The 19,467-nt window shown below is 43.3% G+C and overlaps 1 protein-coding gene across 5 annotated transcripts in view; it reads left to right on the top strand.

Moving 5' to 3' along the window:
- Positions 1-19,467, top strand: part of CACNA2D3 (calcium voltage-gated channel auxiliary subunit alpha2delta 3) — an 876,035-nt gene that overhangs the window by 96,540 nt on the left and 760,028 nt on the right. For 2 of the 5 annotated variants that reach the window (XM_083156212.1, XM_083156214.1), the window contains exon 3: positions 14,885-14,896. The exons of 2 other annotated variants lie outside the window; for them this stretch is intronic. In XM_083156212.1, the coding sequence (XP_083012338.1) occupies positions 14,885-14,896 (12 nt within the window). Of the gene's footprint in view, positions 1-14,838; positions 14,897-19,467 lie in introns of all 5 variants that reach the window. One more of the 5 variants, XM_083156216.1, reaches the window with a different exon arrangement.

The following is a 19,467-nucleotide window of genomic DNA, read 5'->3' on the forward strand; positions in this document are numbered from 1 at the left end:
TGAAATAACAATACAATAAGCTATTGTTAAACTATTGTAAATATCATATACACACCTGCATGTTGATGTTTTGTTAATTGATACAGTAGCTTAATTTGTGGTGAATATTTATAGTTCAAAGTCAATTTCTGCAACAATCACTGTTGATAATAAAAGATAACATGATAAGTATCCATAACGAAATTTGCGTGCACAAAATCACATAAAACTATTAACGCTCTCACAAAAAAAAAAAAAAAACTCATCTATGAATACGACCTGACAATGTATTCTATAGATCATCCAATAAAAATTAATTACAGGGGATCCGACAAAGCTACTGCAGCATCCCCATCATATCACATGTGTAGTCAGCAGACAGCACATATAAATGTGATAACTAGCTCATTATTTAAAATCATTATGTATAATACAATGATACAATATTAAAATGAAGCTATTTATAAATATCAAAGCTGTAATACCAAAAACCACATCTACTAACATTGTATTCTATAGACCAGCCAATAAAAATTAATTACAGGGGATCCAATGGAATCCGGTGTTTAAAATTACTTTTGAAAATTACAATCATCAGTCAAAATGGGTTGACGTGTGTGTAAAACAATATGCCATTTCTCAGGCCCCTGTCTTTAAATGCATAACATATGTATACCCAGACCTCTTTGTTATGTACTCGGATATTTCATTTATTTTAAAAGCAAGAAGGTCCTTAGATGATGTGGAAGTTATCGTGTGGAATATAACTTTTTTTTTTTATTTTTTATAACCCCAAATGGTCAGGATTTTTGTTTGCCGCCCTCTCCATGTTCTAAGGTATGTTCTATTATAAATTTTATAGTTTTTGGTTCTTTTAAATTTATTTTTCAAAGCTTTATAATATTTATCAATGCCGCAAAAACTACCCGGCTTTAAAACGTTATAATACCAGGCTTTCAGCCGGCTGTTTTGATGATCAGCGTTGCGAGACATCCTACACAAATCAAATTTGATATAAAACAAGATCTACAGTTCTACGAATTATATATCTGTTGTATACCATATTTTTCTAACATCTTTTTAGCATTATGTTTAGAAATTCTACCAGCTGATTAAGATAACATTAAGCGTACTTTATATATGTGTTATTTCACATAGCCAATATCAGTGTATGAAGTTACAGTATCAAACCAAATATATTTTAATACGGGGGTTAATATTATTTATACCACTTTCATATCAAACGTGATACGGGCTTGATATCAGACATATCAAACTCGATATCGCGTTTGATATTAAAGTGTATAAAAGGGGCGTGGACCTGTCAAAACCAATTAGTTTGCAGAAAAAGTGTGCCTTATCTACTTATATTGCAGTGTAAAACTAAAGTAAAAATAAAGCAGTCACAATAAAACACCCAAATCTTACTCTCTCTCTGCACATGTTACATCAGCCCCACCTGCAGTGCACATGGTTTTATCCATTAGAGAGTGATTTTGCCTTTGCGGGTGAACCAGAATAACCCCCTTAGTCTCCATGAAGGACACAAATATTATTAGCACCAGAGTTTTCATGTATGCCAATAGGGTTATTATGAGACTTATATCCTCTGGAGCCGATTCTGTGTATTAGTACATTGCACAAAAACATGTTGTGACAATGAAAGCCAGTGACCGCATGCTCACACACAGTTCTTTTATTCCGCAGTGTTGCAGCAGCGATGAAATTTTTTCTGCCATTCAATACATTTCCTATTTTAGTTATAGTGACGCCAATACAGTGACCTTCAATGACCTACTGCAGCAGCAAATAACAGCATAATACATGTCCCCTGCTGGTCATGTAATGCCACTGGCATTTTATAATGAAATGTAAATAAAATGGCCTGTGAGATTATGGGCCAGATTCTCTAAGCTTCAAAAGTGATAAAATGGAGAGTGATAAACAGCCAGCCAATCAGCTCCTGTCTGACATTTTTCAAACACAGTCTGTGACATGACAGGTAGGAGCTGATTGGCTGGCTGTTTATCACTCTCCATTTTATCACTTTTGAAGCTTAGAGAGTCTGGTCCTATATCTGTTCTTAATAAAAGGTAACAATGTAGCTATGAGGGTCAAAATAACAGCCTGCGAATTGCAGGCCCCCTTGAGTTTTTGTTGATTTAGCTGCTAGATTTAGAGAGAGAATAATTTTACCAGGCAAAAACATTTAAAAAAAAAAAAAACCTTCCAAAAATCTGCAAGTGCTTGCAACACGCCGGATTCTGCATTTGCCCAAACTTGCCTATACTCCTGCATTCTGCAGGAGACTTCCTGATATATTAGCGATCTCCCTTACTCCCTGAATCTTCTAGCAATCTCCCTGATTTTCACCTAACCCACATTATGCAGCTGTTACATTTTTTGAGGGGGAAATAAAGAAATGAGAGATACTGTATATACATTCAAATGGGATGAGCAAATGTGCAATTTATCTGCATTGGTTAAAGCACAATTATCCATATCTTCCACTCTACAACAACTGCTTTCACCTATTTCTGCTTTTACCACTCATGAGATGGCTATATGACACATGAATCTGACTCTCGAAATAGCCCTTGATGAAGTGGCTCCAGCTACCCACCACACTCCATAACCGTGGCACTCTAAATTAAGAAGACACCTACAAAAACTTTCATGTAAGCCAAGGTTTAACATAAATGGCGTGAATCTCTTATCCAATGGACTTCCTCACATATAAGACTATCCACCACTCCTATACTTTGCCCTGGCCTGCACATTGCCAAACAAACATATTTCCAAACTTTCATCTCTGTTCAAGCTTATAACCCCTAAAAACTGTTTACATTTAAATAACTTCTCATCCCTCCCTCGACCAAGCCACCAAATGAACTGGTATGCGCCTCCTCAGCCAGTGTTCTGCTCAATTCCCTACCGGAACCCTCTGGCACATTCTCTTCATTTGATCCCACAAGGAATCACATACACTGGTTAAAAATGAAGTCTGGTTCTTTATTCTCAGCAGGTAGACAGCATTCCAGGATAACAGATTGGCATTTTTTAATTTACATCATGGCAGTTCTCACAATAAGGGTACTTCCAGAGAATCACTAACGTAATCCCTGAACCCCGCAAGTTTATTGCTCAGGCACAAACTGCCATTGGAAATACCAACCTTATGTCTTGGACACACATATAACAGGAAGCACCAGGTGCTGCTAATCAGCCAGTGATTCCAAATAAATCCTAGGAACATTACATTTCCTAAAAAGCATAGCTTTATGTTATGAAATGCCCCAGCTTGGAAGTAGTCTATGACCCGTATTCTGGTTCAATCGTAAAGGCAAATTCCTTCTCAAATAGATAAAACCAGGTGCACTACGGGGGGGGGGGGGGGCAGATTTACGGTGTGCAGAGATAATTATATTTGGGTGGGGTCTTACTTCAAAGTATGATCTATATTGCAGTGTAAAAATAAAGCAGTCAGTATTGTCCCTGCACAGAAACAAAATAACTCACCCAAGTTTCTCTCTGCACATGTTACATCTGACCCCCCTCCCCTGCAGTGCACATGGTTTTCTCCATTTGGGAAGGAAGCTCCCTTTGCGAGTGAACCTGAATAAGGGCCTACATTTAAAATATTTGAAACTCTAGACAACCATGCCTATTGTATTTTGGCTGCAGTATTTCAAAAGACTTAATTCACTCAGCTTTTCAGCTCACAGTGGGTGGTGGTTTCTCTATTGAGGAATTATTTTGATCTTTTATGCAGTTTCATATTTTCGGATTATTTTGTGAGTTCTTTTGTCCACAAAATTTTATTAGAATAGCCGATAATTCCAAATAGTTTTAAAATACTTGTCTTTACTTGCGAATGCGAATATTATTGTATAATGCCAGATAAAGCATTGTTATGTAATGTTAGATAATATAAGTTCAATAACTGGAAAAAAAAATAAACTTGTTGCATTGCTATTTTCCAGTCTCACACAATAACAGGGAAACCGTTTAATTCCAACAAAATCCAGCATCCATTGTGCATTCTGATACAGTATTATGAGACTGCTGATAGTATTAACCCTTTGAGTACCAAGTGAATTTGTCAAAATAGGTGTGAAAATTGCCAAGCAAACCTTTTTTTATCATAATGACCTGTTATTGCTTTCCTTATATATGAAATATCATCTTTTAATGCATAAAACATTTATTATTTGAATTTATATAGCAAATGTGAGCAACGCTGGCATTTTTAGCAAATATTTTCCATGGACGTGCGGTGAGGTAAATGGCTCGAGTCCCTTTCAAGTACCAGAGCCAGATTTGCACACAATTTATGAGCCATGGGGTACATGCCGGCATTATACACATGTGCAGCAGTATATACTGCTGGAGATTTGCTGAGTTTTGATCAGAGATGCACAGAAAAGGTAACCAGGTGAGGCACTGCCTCACCTGCCATAGACTTTTTACTCCACCGTTTTGACTATAAAAATGATTAGAATAATAAAAATAAGATTTTTTTTAATAAATTATTAGTATTTCTTACATACTTTATCAATTAAAAATGCTGGCATATGCGCTAGTATGAGAGTAAAGACGGTGCCTCACCTGCCTCACCCCACCGCATGCCACATATTTGAACATTTCCCCCCCCCACCGGTCTCCGTCCCCACCACCAATTATTTTGCTCATATTCAGCTAAAAATCTGCTCCATCCATATTGCCACTTACAGCCCTAGCAGTGCTGGCAGCGGTGGCAATGGCATCAACTAATGCCCACCATAGCTCTCACAGGATCTCCTCTTCCCACACCCCTGCTTCGATGATGCCGGTTAATTCCACAGCAGGGAAGTGCGGTGAGGTAAATGGCTCGAGTCCCTGGCAAGTTCCAGAGCCAGATATTAACACAATATATGAGCCATGGGGTACATGCCGGCATTATACACATGTGCAGCAGTATACTGTACATTGCTGGAAATTTGCTGAGTTTTGATAAGAGATGTGCAGAAAAGGTAACCAGGTGAGGCACTGCCTCACCTGCCATAGACTTTTTACTCCAGAATTTTTACTATAAAATATAAAATTAGAATAATAAAAATAAGATTTTTTTAAAATATTCTTTGTATGTTTGACATACTTTATAAATTCAAAACTCTGGCATATACCCTAGTATCACAGGAAAGGCTGTGCCTCACCTTCCTCACCCCACCGCACGCCACTATTCCACAGATATAAGTGCTCCCATCCCAGTGCAATCAATTCTGCTCCCACAGAAAGAAGAGCCCCCCACCAGGACCCAGGACTACAGGCTGCAACCTGATCAGCCTATTGGTTAATCGGGTGCTCACAGTCACTAAGGGGTATGGTATGGAGTATATATAACATATAGAACTCAAACTCTGGAGATAGATAGAAAATAGAAAATAGATTATTAATAAAATATTTTCTATCTATCTCCAGAGTTTGAGTTCTATATATTCTATATATTCTATATACTCCATACCATACCCTTAGTGACTGTGAGCGCAGAGTGACACCCCTAGGGTGTATTCCCATTTTTTGCATCTGTCTCTAGGTATTTATAGTGTACCTATACTGTGAAAAATAATTCCATGCTGCTGGTGCACTGACGTGTGCCACTGAGTGCCACTGCCAAGCAGTACCTAATAATAAAATTAATTATTATAATTTCTGCTGGTGCACAATACTAGTATTGCTGACGTATCTACCTGTCTGGTGCCTAGTAATGCCTTATCTACCTGTCTGGTGCCTAGTACTGCCGTATCTGCTGCTGCAGTGCCACTCTTGCATGAGCCACGTGTTTGCACCGCACACTTGTGTGGCTTAGCATAGTTATCCATCTACCTCGGTGCAACCTTTTGCCCTAAAAACAATATTGTGAGGTGTTCAGAATAGACTGGAAATGAGTGGAAATTAATGTTATTGAGGTTAATATAGCGTAGGAGCAAAAAAAGATAAATAAACAAATTCTGGGATTTTAGCAGTTTTTATGCTTTTTTAACAAAAAAATCAGAACCCAAAACCCAAAAAATCCAAACACAAAACACTTAGGAGGTGTTTTGCCAAAACCCATTAGAACCCAAAACCTCAAGGTAATCAGAACCCAAAACCCGAAAAGTGGCTGGTGCACATCCCTAGGTAGGAGCAGATACGGACTAAAGGCCCATACACACTAGAAGATATGAAAGACGAAAGATATTGGTGAACAATTTCCCTTGAGCTGATGATGAAAGATATTGTACATTGGCAGATTGACCTGTATGTCTGCATTGTTGATGATGTTAAGGTCCATACACACTGGGTGACTATGCCCAGCATGTATGGACAGCGATGATGTCAATCATCGCTGCGGGGAAAGCCGCTCAGTGCATACACACTGAGCGGCTTTCCCCCTGCCTGTCGCCGACGAAGGGGGAGGACGGCGTTGCCTAGCGCAGAGCTATGCAAAGCCATCTTCAACGCCGCTCATCTGCTGGTATAACCAGCAGATGAGCGGCTTTCCCGGCGATGATGTGGGAGCGTGCAGCAGCACTCACCGCTCATCGCTGGGCCATACACACTGGGCGGCTTTCAGCTGAAAGCTGCTCAAACCTGCTGTTTTGAGTGGCTTTCAGCTCAAAGTCGCCCAGTGTGTATGGGCCTTAAGGCATACACACTAGAAGATATTGCCATCAATATCGTTCAGAAGCCCCTTTCCGAATTAGATTAATGCCAATATCTTCTAGTGTGTATGGGCCTTTATGCAGAGAACTGCTTTTGTCCATTTTCCAGCGTTTGGGAGCAAACGGTTGATTGTAATTTGTTCCCAGAAATTTCTAGAATTTCATTCCAACCAGCCATATTGGACAGATAACCTTTTAGTGTGTATGGGCCTTAAGCCATCATTTTGAAGGCCTTTTAACTATTGGTAATATAAAGCATCACTACAGTATGCCCCTTTCCCACTGCAGGTCTTAAATGGTATATTGCCGTTTTTTTCCCCTTTCTAAACGTTTAAGGCTGAGTTGATTTACCGGTTAAAGTTAACCGGTGTTTCAACACGTTTAAAAAGCAGAGTCCTACATGTTTCAGAGCTGTTTTTTAGGCAGTGGGAATGGGTCTCCCCCACTGCCGTAACCAGCACCAGGCTGAATGAGCCGGGGCTGGTATTAAAAAATCAGGAAACCCGACAAATAGGGCTTCGCTGATTTTTTAAAACCAGCCCCAGGCTCAAGGGCCGGGGCTGGTTCCCAAAATACGGGGGACAAAATGAGTAGGGGTCCCCCGTATTTTAAGAACCAGCCCCAGGCACAACCAGCCAGCAGGGTAATGCCACAGCCGGGGGACACTTATTATATAAGGTCCCGCGGCCAAAGCATTAACCCTACCGACCAGTCAGCCTGGCCAGGGGTCCTGGGGGAGTGGGGATCCCCCCAATAAAGGCCCTCCCCCCTCCAGGACTTACCTGACCAGGCTGAAGCCTGGTGCTGTCCTCTATGCCCTTGGGCTGTGGGCATCGAGCTGATATTTGTGTAAAGAAAATAGATTAAAAACTATTGTCTTATACTGTGGAACTATGAGTCCCAGCAAGCCTCCCCCGCATGCTGGGACTTGGAGAACCACAAGTCCCAGCATGCGGGGCATCAAAGGGCCCGCTGGCACTTGTAGTTCCACAGTACAAGAAATAGTTAAATAAACACACTGACAAGCCAGAAAAATTAAAAGTTTAATACATACATTACACAAACACACTGATACTCACCTATCTTGAGCCCGTAGGTAGGTCCCTGGATCCTGGGTCAGGGGTCCGGGGCTCCAGGGCTGAAGAGTCCGGGGTCCAGGATCCGTAGTAATCCAAAGGGGTACCTGTGGAAGGAAATCCTACTCACTCTGGCGACGGACCCGGCATCTTCTCTTCAAGTCGCACTTCTCCCGGCTGGTAACCGCTCGGACACTGGAGAGACGCAGAGATATTCATCTTCCGCGCCTCTCCTCAGAATGATTCTATTGGCCACCTGGCGGCCAATCGAAAGCCAAAAACGTCTTTTAAACGGTAATTTACCGTTTAAAAGCTGCAGTGGGAAAGGGTCTTTAAGGCTCTTGCCGTTTAAAAACCTGTTTAAAAATAACGGGTAATGACCCGTTTCAGCAATGGGAAAGCAGTATTAAATAATTTAAAAATAATAAAGAAAAATGTAAATGTTAAAAAAAAAAATCTAAATTTATTAGAAATTGTCCAGGAGAGTCAACATGTTGTTCGCACAGGATCACACTGGGAAAGCGCATGTTCTACAGCTGTTTCTTTGCTTCTGACACTTCATGACATATCACAGAATGTAGTTACAATTAGGGGCTGATTTCCAGGTACAGTTTGAAATGTCAAAATTTTGTAACCATTTATTTCTGACATCAATGCTGCATAATAATCATATACATTCACTGCCACAGACAATAAAAACAATGGCACTTTTGCTGAATATAATGGGAATTAATTGCTTTATCAAGCACCAAACAGGCTCCGCTTCATTCAGAAACAATTACCCAGCTGTGGTTATCACAACTTAATAGAACAAATACCCACGGCAAGTTCCGTTTTCTAATTGTTATCAAACACAGTTCTTAAAGGAGAACTGTGCTGGGGGAAATTGATTTTCAGTAGATGTAAATAGGGCGCTGTAGCAGATGCCTTTGTGGAAGGCGTAAAGATGAGTTAGGTACCGGTGTGGGATAAATTTCTTCATTTATTCATTAACGTGATTATGCTACAATCTTATGTTTATTTATACTATCTTTTATCAGGCCAGATGCACTAAGCTTCAAAAGTAAACAAAACGAAGAGTGATAAACAACCAACCAATCAGCTCCTGCCTGACATTTTCAAACACAGTCTGTGACATGGCAGGTGGGAGCTGATTGGCTGGCTGCTTATCACTCTCCATTTGATCACTTTTGAAGCTTAGCACATCTGGCCTATAATCTGTCTAATATCTGCTAACATACAGATTGTTAACTACAGATGTATACACAATCACACAGGATGAAATCGCACCTTAACGACTTAACTGCCCCAAGCGTTCCAGCAAAGACCTTTTCACAAAAATATAGGTACTCTTTACCTAGATGGGCGCCAGCGATTGAAATCGCGGGCGTCGGGGGTAAAAATCGTGGCCATCGCGGGCATCGCGGGTAAATCGGGATGCCCGCGATGCCCGCGATGACCGCGATGACCGCGATTTTCCCATAGGGAACAATGTTAAAAAGGCTGATTGACCGCGATTTTACTGTTAAATGCCTCAATGGACCCGATTTGGCCATAGGAATCGCCATGGGAATTGGCCATAGGAATGGGCCACAGAGCCCAAATAGGCACAATTAACCCTTAAATGTCCCCCCCAATTTTTAACGCCACCCCACGATCCACGGCAACCCGAAGCGTGGCGAGCGCAGCGAGCCCGCGAGGGGCGGCGGTACGCGTCCTCCGACCTTTTCATGCCCTACTATCCACTAGGGCGTGGAGTGAGAATAGAATAGTGTGGCGAGCGCAGCGAGCCACCGAGCCCGAAGCGTGGCGAGGGGACGCGGATACCTTCACAGGTAGACGCGTCCCCTCGCGGGCTTCACAGGTGTCCGCGTCGCCACGGACACCTGTGAAGCCCGCGAGGGGACGCGTATATCTGTGAAGGTATCCGCGTCCTCTCGCGGGGCTCGCTGCGCTCGCCACGCTTCGGGCTCGGTGGCTCGCTGCGCTCGCCACACTATTATATTCTCACTCCACGCCCTAGTGGATAGTAGGGCATGAAAAGGTCGGAGGACGCATACCGCCGCCCCTCGCGGGCTCGCTGCGCTCACCACGCTTCGGGTTGGCGTGGATCGAGGGGTGGCGTTAAAAATTTGGGGGGACATTTAAGGGTTAATGGGCTCTGTGGCCCATTTAACATTGATTCCTATGGCCAAATCGGGTCCATTGAGCCATTTAACAGTAAAATCGGGTCCATCGCGCCTTTTAACATTGATTCCTATGGTAAATCGGGAGCATCGCGTCGCGGGCATCGCGGGTACATTTATGGCCGGCCGCGACGCGACCGACACAATTTCCATGTTTAACATGGGTTTCAATGGGAAATCGCGGGCATCGCGTCGGTCGCGTCGCGGCCAGACATAAATGTACCCGCGATGACCGCGACGGGCGCCCAACTAAGTAAAGAGTACCAAAATATATGTCTTATTCACATCACTAATGTGGCAAAAGTACAATGCTGGGGTACCTTGAATACTTTTTGCATTACAAATACTAATTGTAAGTACTTAGGACTGATTCTATTGCTTTACCCCATGGCTGCCGCTAGATGGCGATTTCACAAAGCATTCAATTGTTGCTCCAGGCGCAAAAAGATTCCACATTTCAGCTTGAGGACTCCTCCATCAATAAGTTTGGTGTAGACGGGTGTATCGCTTTGCACGGCTAAACCTGGTACTTCTGGAATTGCTCTGTTGGGCATCCCGAAAACAATTGAATTCCTCCCATATATCTGTGAATGAAAGTCCTGGCAAAAGTATCTAAAGTAGGGAATCGCTACACATGGCGGATTATTTCATTTGTACCACGGATTCAAGCCGTATTGTGCATAATGGATAGGTGTATTACAAAACGCCAGCATGCCACAGTTTTTACCTATTTGCTCACCATTTACAATCTATAGTCATCAAAATTTAAAGGAGTATCTGATTATTGGGGAGTTGTAAAATGAAAACCAACTGCAATAAGGAAATATTCTATACAAACTACAGAATCAAACTACAGAGCCAGCGGCAGCAGCACCGGCTCCTCACACTCACCCTCCTTCTCCATCTGGCGTGCATGGTGTGATGTCATCAAATGGTGGGGGCTTATCTGTGCGGGCTCCCAGCATTCCGCTGCACTGCCTGTGTATGTCCTCGGGCAGCAGGAGGTACCTGCCGGGCCTGGGGACTGTGTAGTGGGGGATGGCGGCCAGATGACCCGCGGTCATGGCCCTACCCTCTGTCATAGCGGCTGGGCCCGGGACAGTTGTCCCCATAGCACCCACCTGTTGGCGGCCCTGACCACTCAGTTCTCACTATTGTGGGCATGTCTTAGCATGTTCTCTTTCATCATGGCACAATAATGCAGCTACCAGCTCGCTCCCGTCCATTCTGTCCTCAGCTCTGCAACTATCTTCCTTCTCCCAAGCTCCTGCACTGGCTCCCATTCCCCTACAGAATCCTCTGCAAATTCCTTACCCTCACATACAAGGCCCTCTCTAATGCCACTGCTCCCTACATCTCCATCCTCATTTAACTACAACTCCCTCCCACACCCTTCGGCTGGCCAATGACTGTCGCCTCCCCTCTACCCTGGTCACTGCATTCCATGCGCATATCCAAGATTTTGCCTGTGCTGCCCCCTTAACTGGAATGAGCTCCCTCATTTTAGCCCCAAGCTACAAATGGGCACTGAAAACCCACCTGTTCATCAACTCATGTCCTTCCACATTACCTAGTACCGAGGCCTCTCTCTATATCTGCTGCCTCATGTCCTGGCCATCCCTATCATGTTCACTTACTGCCTTCAGGCCTCCTTGTTTGTATGTCATCTATCTGTCCCAGTGGCGTAGCTACGTTTTGGGCGCCCCCCCCCCCGTCGCCGCCCCGCCGAGCACCCCTACCCCGCCGCCCCACCGAGCACCCCTACCCCGCCGCCCATGCAAACCCCCCCTCAATCCCCCACAGCCTTACCTATCGCGCTGGTCCCGGCGGCTCCGTTCTTCTGCTGAGGACCACCAGAAAATGGCCGCCCCCATACAGCAGACAGTTTCAGAGAACAGTGTGCTATATGGGGGCGGCCATTTTGTGGTGGTCCTCAGCAGAAGAACGGAGCCGCCGGGACCAGCGCGATAGGTAAGTCTGCGGGGGATTGAGGGGGGTTTAACTATAGCACCGCAGCCCCCGGCGCCCCCACATGCACAGCGCCCCCCCACGGTGGCGGGGGCTGCAGTGCTATAGTTACGCCCCTGATCTGTCCCCCTCCCTCTAGACCAGGCATTCCCAACCACGGTCCTCAAGGCACACCAACAGTGCACGTTTTGTAGATATCTAGGCTTGAGCACAGGTGACTTAATTAGTATCTGAGGGATTCTGATTAAACCATCTGTGCTGAAGCCTGGATATCACTAAAACCTGCACTGTTGGTGTGCCTTGAGGACCGTGGTTGGGAATGGCTGCTCTAGACTGTAAGCTCAATAGGGCAGGGCTCTCTTCCCACCTGTTCTCAAAGTTCTCATCTTTGGCACATCAATTACAGGTGTTACTCAGCCACCTTCTATACCTGCAACTCTTCTCACTTGTGTTCATTCATCTCTACCAATGATAACCTGCCCCGGGACAATACCCTGTATTGTTCCAAAGCATGCCATATGTATGGTGCTGCGTACCACTGGTGGCACCTTGTAAATATAATGTAATAACAATAATAGGAATACGTTTGGGTGGTCTCAACTTAATTAGATTTTTTTTCCAAATACTCTGGGAGAATGGGTAACTTTGTTAGATGTGTATAAATATTTGTAATAATAAAATGATCTATATTTTTTGATACAACAGACATATTACAATTGTTTTATTTTCAGCCAGCCCTGGTATTTACACCTATGTATTTATTTATTTATTATTAATGTATGGTGAGGATTGACACCCCTCTTACCAGCTGCTGTTGACCGCGCACCTTAATTGTTGTTTACTTTTTTTCTACTTTTCGTAACCATCACAAGAGAACCTTAACATTCCCCTTGGATAAACTTCTATAAAAGCAAAATGTCTTTGACGTCTATGCAGCTGAACAGACCACGCACTGTCCTGAAAATGCGGATGGGGAACATGAGGTCACCACTACAGTAAATGTAGTATATGAGCTTCATGCTTTAGATTGCAGTATAGTGGGCATTTAACGAGCACTCTATTCCCCAAGGCACATCTGCAGTAAGCAGTGCTGTGACAATGGATGTCAGAATGCTCATGAGAAAAGTCATCATGGACAGTGGTTGCTTTGAACCGACTCCCATCAAACGTGGTAGAGACGAAGCGCATTCCACCACTCCACACATGCTCACGTTTAATTTGGAAAATAATTCCTGATTTGGTAAACGGTCTTGATCTGTTTTCAAATGTGTTTGTCTCTCAAGGTTTCTATAAGAGGAATCCTGGTGCTGAGTCACCTGCTGTGACCTCGCAATGTCATGCTCTGCAATCGTTCTTCAAGTGGAACTGAACCTGCTAAATAATGCATGTGTTTCCCTCACCTTTCTATGTGTACCGAGCAGCACGAACCGAGACAGGCTGCCGCGTCAGCAGCCTCCCAGCTTACTAAAATCCATCCTTCATCCTTCCTCATCCGCATCTTGTCTCAGAACTTATTTTCACCTGTGCATCTTGCTCAGCTTCAAGCTCTTTTGCCTATTGAGCGGGAAGCCCTGGACCATGCTCGTGAGCCAGGGTATTAACCTTCATGTGTAACTTTGGAATGGCTTAGTCTGTCAATTTCACCAACCATCGCTGCACAGGAATATCATTTTACAAATACCGCTCAGGCTGATGAAATTACTCCTCAGGCGAGAGACTTCACAGACAACACTTTGTGATCATTTATATTTCGATAGTGTTCAGGGGGAAATTTCCTTGTAGGTGAAATGACCCGTTGTCCGAATGACCAAAATAATTATATTTGCAGCCTGTTTACTTAAGCTCTCCGTGCTCTGCGTCTGTCTGCCTTTCAGTTAGGGCTTACTGAAAGCTGAAAGCCAATGTAGTAATAAATCTGACCCATCACACAATAAAACCTATCCAGTTAATAACACCATGCTTACATATATTAATAGAAGTGGTGCATATAGACCAGTGGTAGCCAACCCTAGCCCTCGAGAGCTACCAACAGTTCACATTTTCCAGACAACCTAGCTGCTGCACAGCTGCACTCAATCACGGACACATTTTAAAAGATCCACAGATGGAGCTAATTAGCTCACTTGTGATTCTGTGAGGAGACCTGCAAAACATGCACTGTTGGTAGCTCTGGAGGACTAGGGTTGGCTACCCCAGATATTGACGAATGGTGGCGGCTTAGCAGCAGTTTTGCAATCTGATGGTTTTATCAAGGCCTAAATGGCGGCAGAGACAGCACACTTTAGAGGGAATGGGTCATATGGTCGACAGTAATTAGGTCAACAGTTAACAGGTCAACCACTATTGGTCAACAGGCAAAGGGTTGACAAGTAAAAAATGCTGACATGATCAAAAAGTCAAAAAGGTCAACGCATTTTTTTCAGTTTTTTTTTTTGGGTGTCTATGTCAACATAGGTCTACATGGATAGTTAAGTATGACAACCCCCTTTATCTAAAAAAAAAAAAACCTGAAAACTCATGTAGACTGTTTTTCATGTCGACCTATTGCTAATTACTGTCATTAGGTCAGCATGAACATTAGGTCAACACAAGCATTAAGTTGACAGGTCAAAGGTCGACATGAAAAAGGGCGAAATGGGGTTTTATAATATTTTTATATTATATAAGCAATAAGGGTCATAACGTTGCTTTATGTATACGTATATAGTTGGAATGTGCATGTTTATATTTCTGTTTGTATTACTTTAACGATCATTTGTTTTGACATACTATAGTTACCCATGTGTTATACATGATCATTAGGAAACATTCAGGGAACCCTTTAATCTCCAGAACTGTATTTCATATATTAAAGAGAAAGTTACAATACTATGTACAGTATGCAGGACTGTGAACTGTGATAAAGGGCTTGATAAGATATTTATACCTGTTCCATTATACCCACAGAGTTACAGACTTTAACATGTCATCTTATTTTCTGTTACTGCTGCAGAGCATCTTCACGGTGAGTCACAATGTGCTGCATGTAATGTAATGTGCTATGCTGGAATTATATATTGACATTGTTCTGTGCTTTATAATTATTATATTACTATAACTAAATATAGTCTCCAAAACACATTGGGGGAAATTTACTAGGATGGGCGTTCTATTTCAGCTGAGATGTTGCTATAGGCAACCAATCAGATCGACTTCTTATTTATTTCTAGAAGATAAGAAAGTATGTGATTGGTTGCCCGTAGCAACATCCCATCTTGACCACACACCTTGACCACCAGGAGGAATGGAGTTGAACAAACTTTCTTATTATGATCATATTAAATCTAGAATGGAATAAGTTTTGTCTTTGTTAAGTTATAGGCCTCTTATGAAGATAATTATTACATGACCCAGCTAACCATGTTATAGAGCTGTCTGCTAGCACCGCCTATTGAATGCTGATGTGTAAACTGTTACTAGCTAGCAGAGAACATAGGATGTATAGTACAGTATGAGAGGGTAGAATGTGCACATCAGTGTCATGGCGCCATATTGCCCTCAGTAGCAGAAATAGGGCTCAGTGGGTTTGAGAGAACTGTTGTAGGGATGATTCAACCAATTTATAACCTGCAAGATTGGAGGGTATACAGTCGGGGGAGTCAAAACATATAAGGTTTGTTTCTGGAGGGTCGACATGTCTTAGGTTGATACATTAAATAGGTCAACATGCCTAAGGTCCACATGGTTGGAAAGTCATTTGGTCGACAATGGCTTGGTTGATAGTCAAAAGGTCGACATAGGTTTTTCACCTTTTTTTTGAGCCGACATGTGCCGACAGGCGGTTTTTCATGTGTCCATGTCGACATTCGGGACCAAAAAAAATCTGTAAAACCCATGTTGACCTTTTGACTGCCGAACTAGCCATTGTCAACCTAATGTTTGCGTCGACCTTCCAAGGCACGTCAACCTGCTTTATGTGTTGACCTAAGCCATGTAGACCAAAAGGAGAAGGCAAAGAGTAAGGGCTGAGTCCTGGGCATCCCTGTAACCCCGTACAATAACATTGACATTACAAAAGCAGAAAGAGCGCGTCATTAGTGAATGTTGCGCTGCCCTCAGCATGTTGAATGGCAGCATTGAGTATGTATTAAATGAACCAAAGTGGTAAGCCGGACATACAGTATTGGAGGTATCTCCTGCTCACCATTTATTGACTCCCACAATAGTTGTTCCCCTAGTTTTCTATGGGGACAGCATTTAACAAGATCTGCAAAATCACGCTTTCCAGATATTGCCTGCATGGACTAATGCCATCTTCAGATGTCATTAGCCCTTTGACTGCAGTGGGGAAGCTCTGCAGGAGAGGGATTTTTTGTGATCCCTTTCTGCTGGGCTGCTGGAAATCCCAAAGCACATGTGTCAAAGCTTCAAGGGGTGCCATAGGTCGACAAAAAGTGATCATTGATAAAATCACTTCTTCCTGATCGCCAGAACAGGCTCTTTTCAGTGTCTTTGTGAGCAAAATGGGTACATCCATTATCCTAACAGAAAGAAGATTCCTCACTTCTTAGACAATGCAGACTGGACTGCATATTTTAATAAATATGAGAGAGAGAGAGAGAGAGAGAGAGAGAGAGAGAGAGAGAGAGAGAGAGAGAGAGAGAGAGATTTTATTATTTATGCAAAGACACCTACTCTTAATAATAAAATATTATCACATATTTTTATATTATCTACATATTTGTTCTGATACTGCCGCACATTTATGTACATTTTATGTTTCAGGATGCTACATAAAAATTCCTAGCTTTAGTAAGAATTAATGTGTATGTATTATCCTGCTTTGTTCTGTTTATCAAAGAAAACATGGGAGATATTAACAATAACATTTTAAAAAGCTCCACTTTATTTTCAGGTCTTCTACAATTAGGCATACATTAAATTGATCCTTTGTGGCAGAAGCACTGAATACTGTATCTTATAAATACAGTAATTATGTCTAAACTCTTCTCAATTTAATGCACTGTCCAGTGATAAATTGTACCGACTCCCACTATATTTTTCTCTCTATGTGCTAACACCTGTGACAATGCCAAATTATCATGCCACAAATTTTCTCTCCTCCTGCCCAGTCCTGTTCCATGCAAGTTATTAGCGGCTCACTTTGAATGAACATAATGCAAAATGAGCACAATGTGCGTCTGTCTATTGATTGACTAGGCAAGTGCCTTTATTTTGCTCGAGAACTCGCTAATTTTTCCAGAAGGACTGTAATTTTAATTTTAATGGTCTCTTTAGAATTTAAATACATTGTATCATTTTAAAAGGAGAATTATTTTTGACAACTTTTTTCCTTGCCAACTCGACTCCTATATTAATACTTCAGATAAAAGAGTCCAGCTAAATGAACGTACGAACATTTTTATGTTGATTACGTGAAAAGTGTTTTTTTATTTTATTTACCAATAGTATATAACAATAGTAAGCAGTACAGGTACTAAGCAGTGAAACTGCAGATACAGTAGGTTCCAATCGAGATTTGGAAGTTCCCATAATTTTCTCTGCTATAGACCTCCTATGCTAAACAGACATTCAGCTGCAATGACCTGATATTGTACATTAAAAGACGGTTTTCTTTCAGATAAAAGAATACCCAGAAGTTTTGTCATTTCATAATTAGGGGGATTCAATATGGGATTCCGACTGTTGGAATCCCAGGCCATTTTAGTTTCTCTTGACTGCAACTCGACAGCGGAATTCAATGTTCTGAATGTCGATTGCCAGAAAGTCGTAGTATAGGTGAAAATGGTTGCGGATTGTCGAGAAATGTCCAAGAATTCGAAAATCCGCATCCATTTCAGACAAAACAGATTAGTTCCCCACCTATTCAATGCTGCCCCTTTTACTGCCGAACTAAGTAAACTATGATAGCAGTGCAATTACACTTGGAAAGATTTATTAGATTTAGACATTTTGATCCCAACTTCTGTTTAAATATTATAGGCAGTGGTGTAACTATAGCACCGCAGCCGGGCGCTATGCATGTGCGGGCGCCGGGGGGCTGCAGTGCTATAGTTACACCCCGCCGCCCGCCCAGGGGTAGCCAACATCAGTCCTCGAGAGCTACCAACAGTTCATGTTTTCCAGGCCACCTAACAGGTGCACTCTTTATTCACTGGCAAATTACAAAGTTCCACAGGTAGAGATAATTACTTAACTTGTGATTCTGTGAGGAGACCTGGAAAATGTTAACTGTTGGTAGCTCTCGAGGACTGGAGATGGCTACCCCTGATATAGAGGGATGTAGCCAAAATGTAGACTTTTAAAACATAGACCATCAAAAGGTGGACATGGACATAAGGTGGACAGGGCCAGGGCAGCCATCAGGGGGTACTAAAGGGGCAACTGTCCCTGGCCACTCCCCTCCACTCTGAAGAGAGGGGAGGGCTTGGGCTGCTCTAGCGGAGCTGCCAGCTGCTGACCCTCTGGCCGCACAGTGCAGTGAATTGCTTACCCTGCATAGTACTGAACAGTGTTCAGCTTACTATGTGAATAGTGCGCCGCTCATGTATACACTGCTGGCTGATAGCGGTTGGCGGCAGCAGCAGCAGCAGCATCACTGCTCCTCGTCCCGACTCCCTACAGGAAGAAGAGGAGCTCATTGAGGTATATAGTGATGAGCTCTTCCTCTTACCACTATGAGCTCTTCCTTTAGGGATGAGGAGCAGTGATGCGACTGCTGCTACCAACCGTTATCAGCCAGCAGTGTATACATGAGCGGCACACTATTCACATAGTAAGCTGCACACTGTTCAGTACTATGCAGGGTAAACACTGCACTGTGCGGCCAGAGGGTCAGCAGCTAGCAGCTCCGGTAGAGCAGCCCGGGCCCTCCCCTCTCTTCAGAGTGGCAGGGCCCGGGACAGTCTGCTCTTTGTTCTGTACTGCACACAGTGCGCAGCACTAGGCATTGAATGCTCCATCCAGCAGACTGTGAGCAACCCTGCCCTCACATACTCATCCTTCCACAATCTCACTGCGCACCCCCTCTTTACCCCGCCCTCGATTGTATCTTTCTGAACTACCCGCATCCTCCACCACTATCTCAGTGGCAGCAAAGTGGGAGGGGGGGCGCACTTCTATGTCAGCTTCTATGTTATTGCTTGGCCTTGCTGTGCTCTGTCTCACACAGAAATGCAGGTGATGGGGCCGAGGGACATAGATTGAAAGAGGGGAAGGCTGGGTGGGGACATCCATTGAAGGGGGGGGGGGGGGGCAGGCTGGGGGTCATACAGTAAAAGGGGGTTAGGCTGGGGGACATACAGTGAAGGAGGGCAGGTTTAAGCACCCAGGGTTACCCTATGGCTATGAGCATGTAACACCCTCTAGCAGTGAGCATGTTTTCTTCCATGGCAACAAGCATGTAACTCCCCCTGGCAATGTGCATATCATCCCACCCCATGGCAACGAGCATGAAATCCCTGGCAAGGAGCATGTAACCCGTAGGGAACTAAATGTAATGCCTGGCAATGAGCGCGGTACCCCTGGCATCGAGTAGGAAACTGCTGGCAACAAGCATGTAACTCCTGGCAAGAG

This window comes from Crinia signifera, chromosome 8 (genome assembly GCF_055691185.1).
Source record: "Crinia signifera chromosome 8, ASM5569118v1, whole genome shotgun sequence".
NCBI classification, from domain to species: domain Eukaryota; kingdom Metazoa; phylum Chordata; class Amphibia; order Anura; family Myobatrachidae; genus Crinia; species Crinia signifera.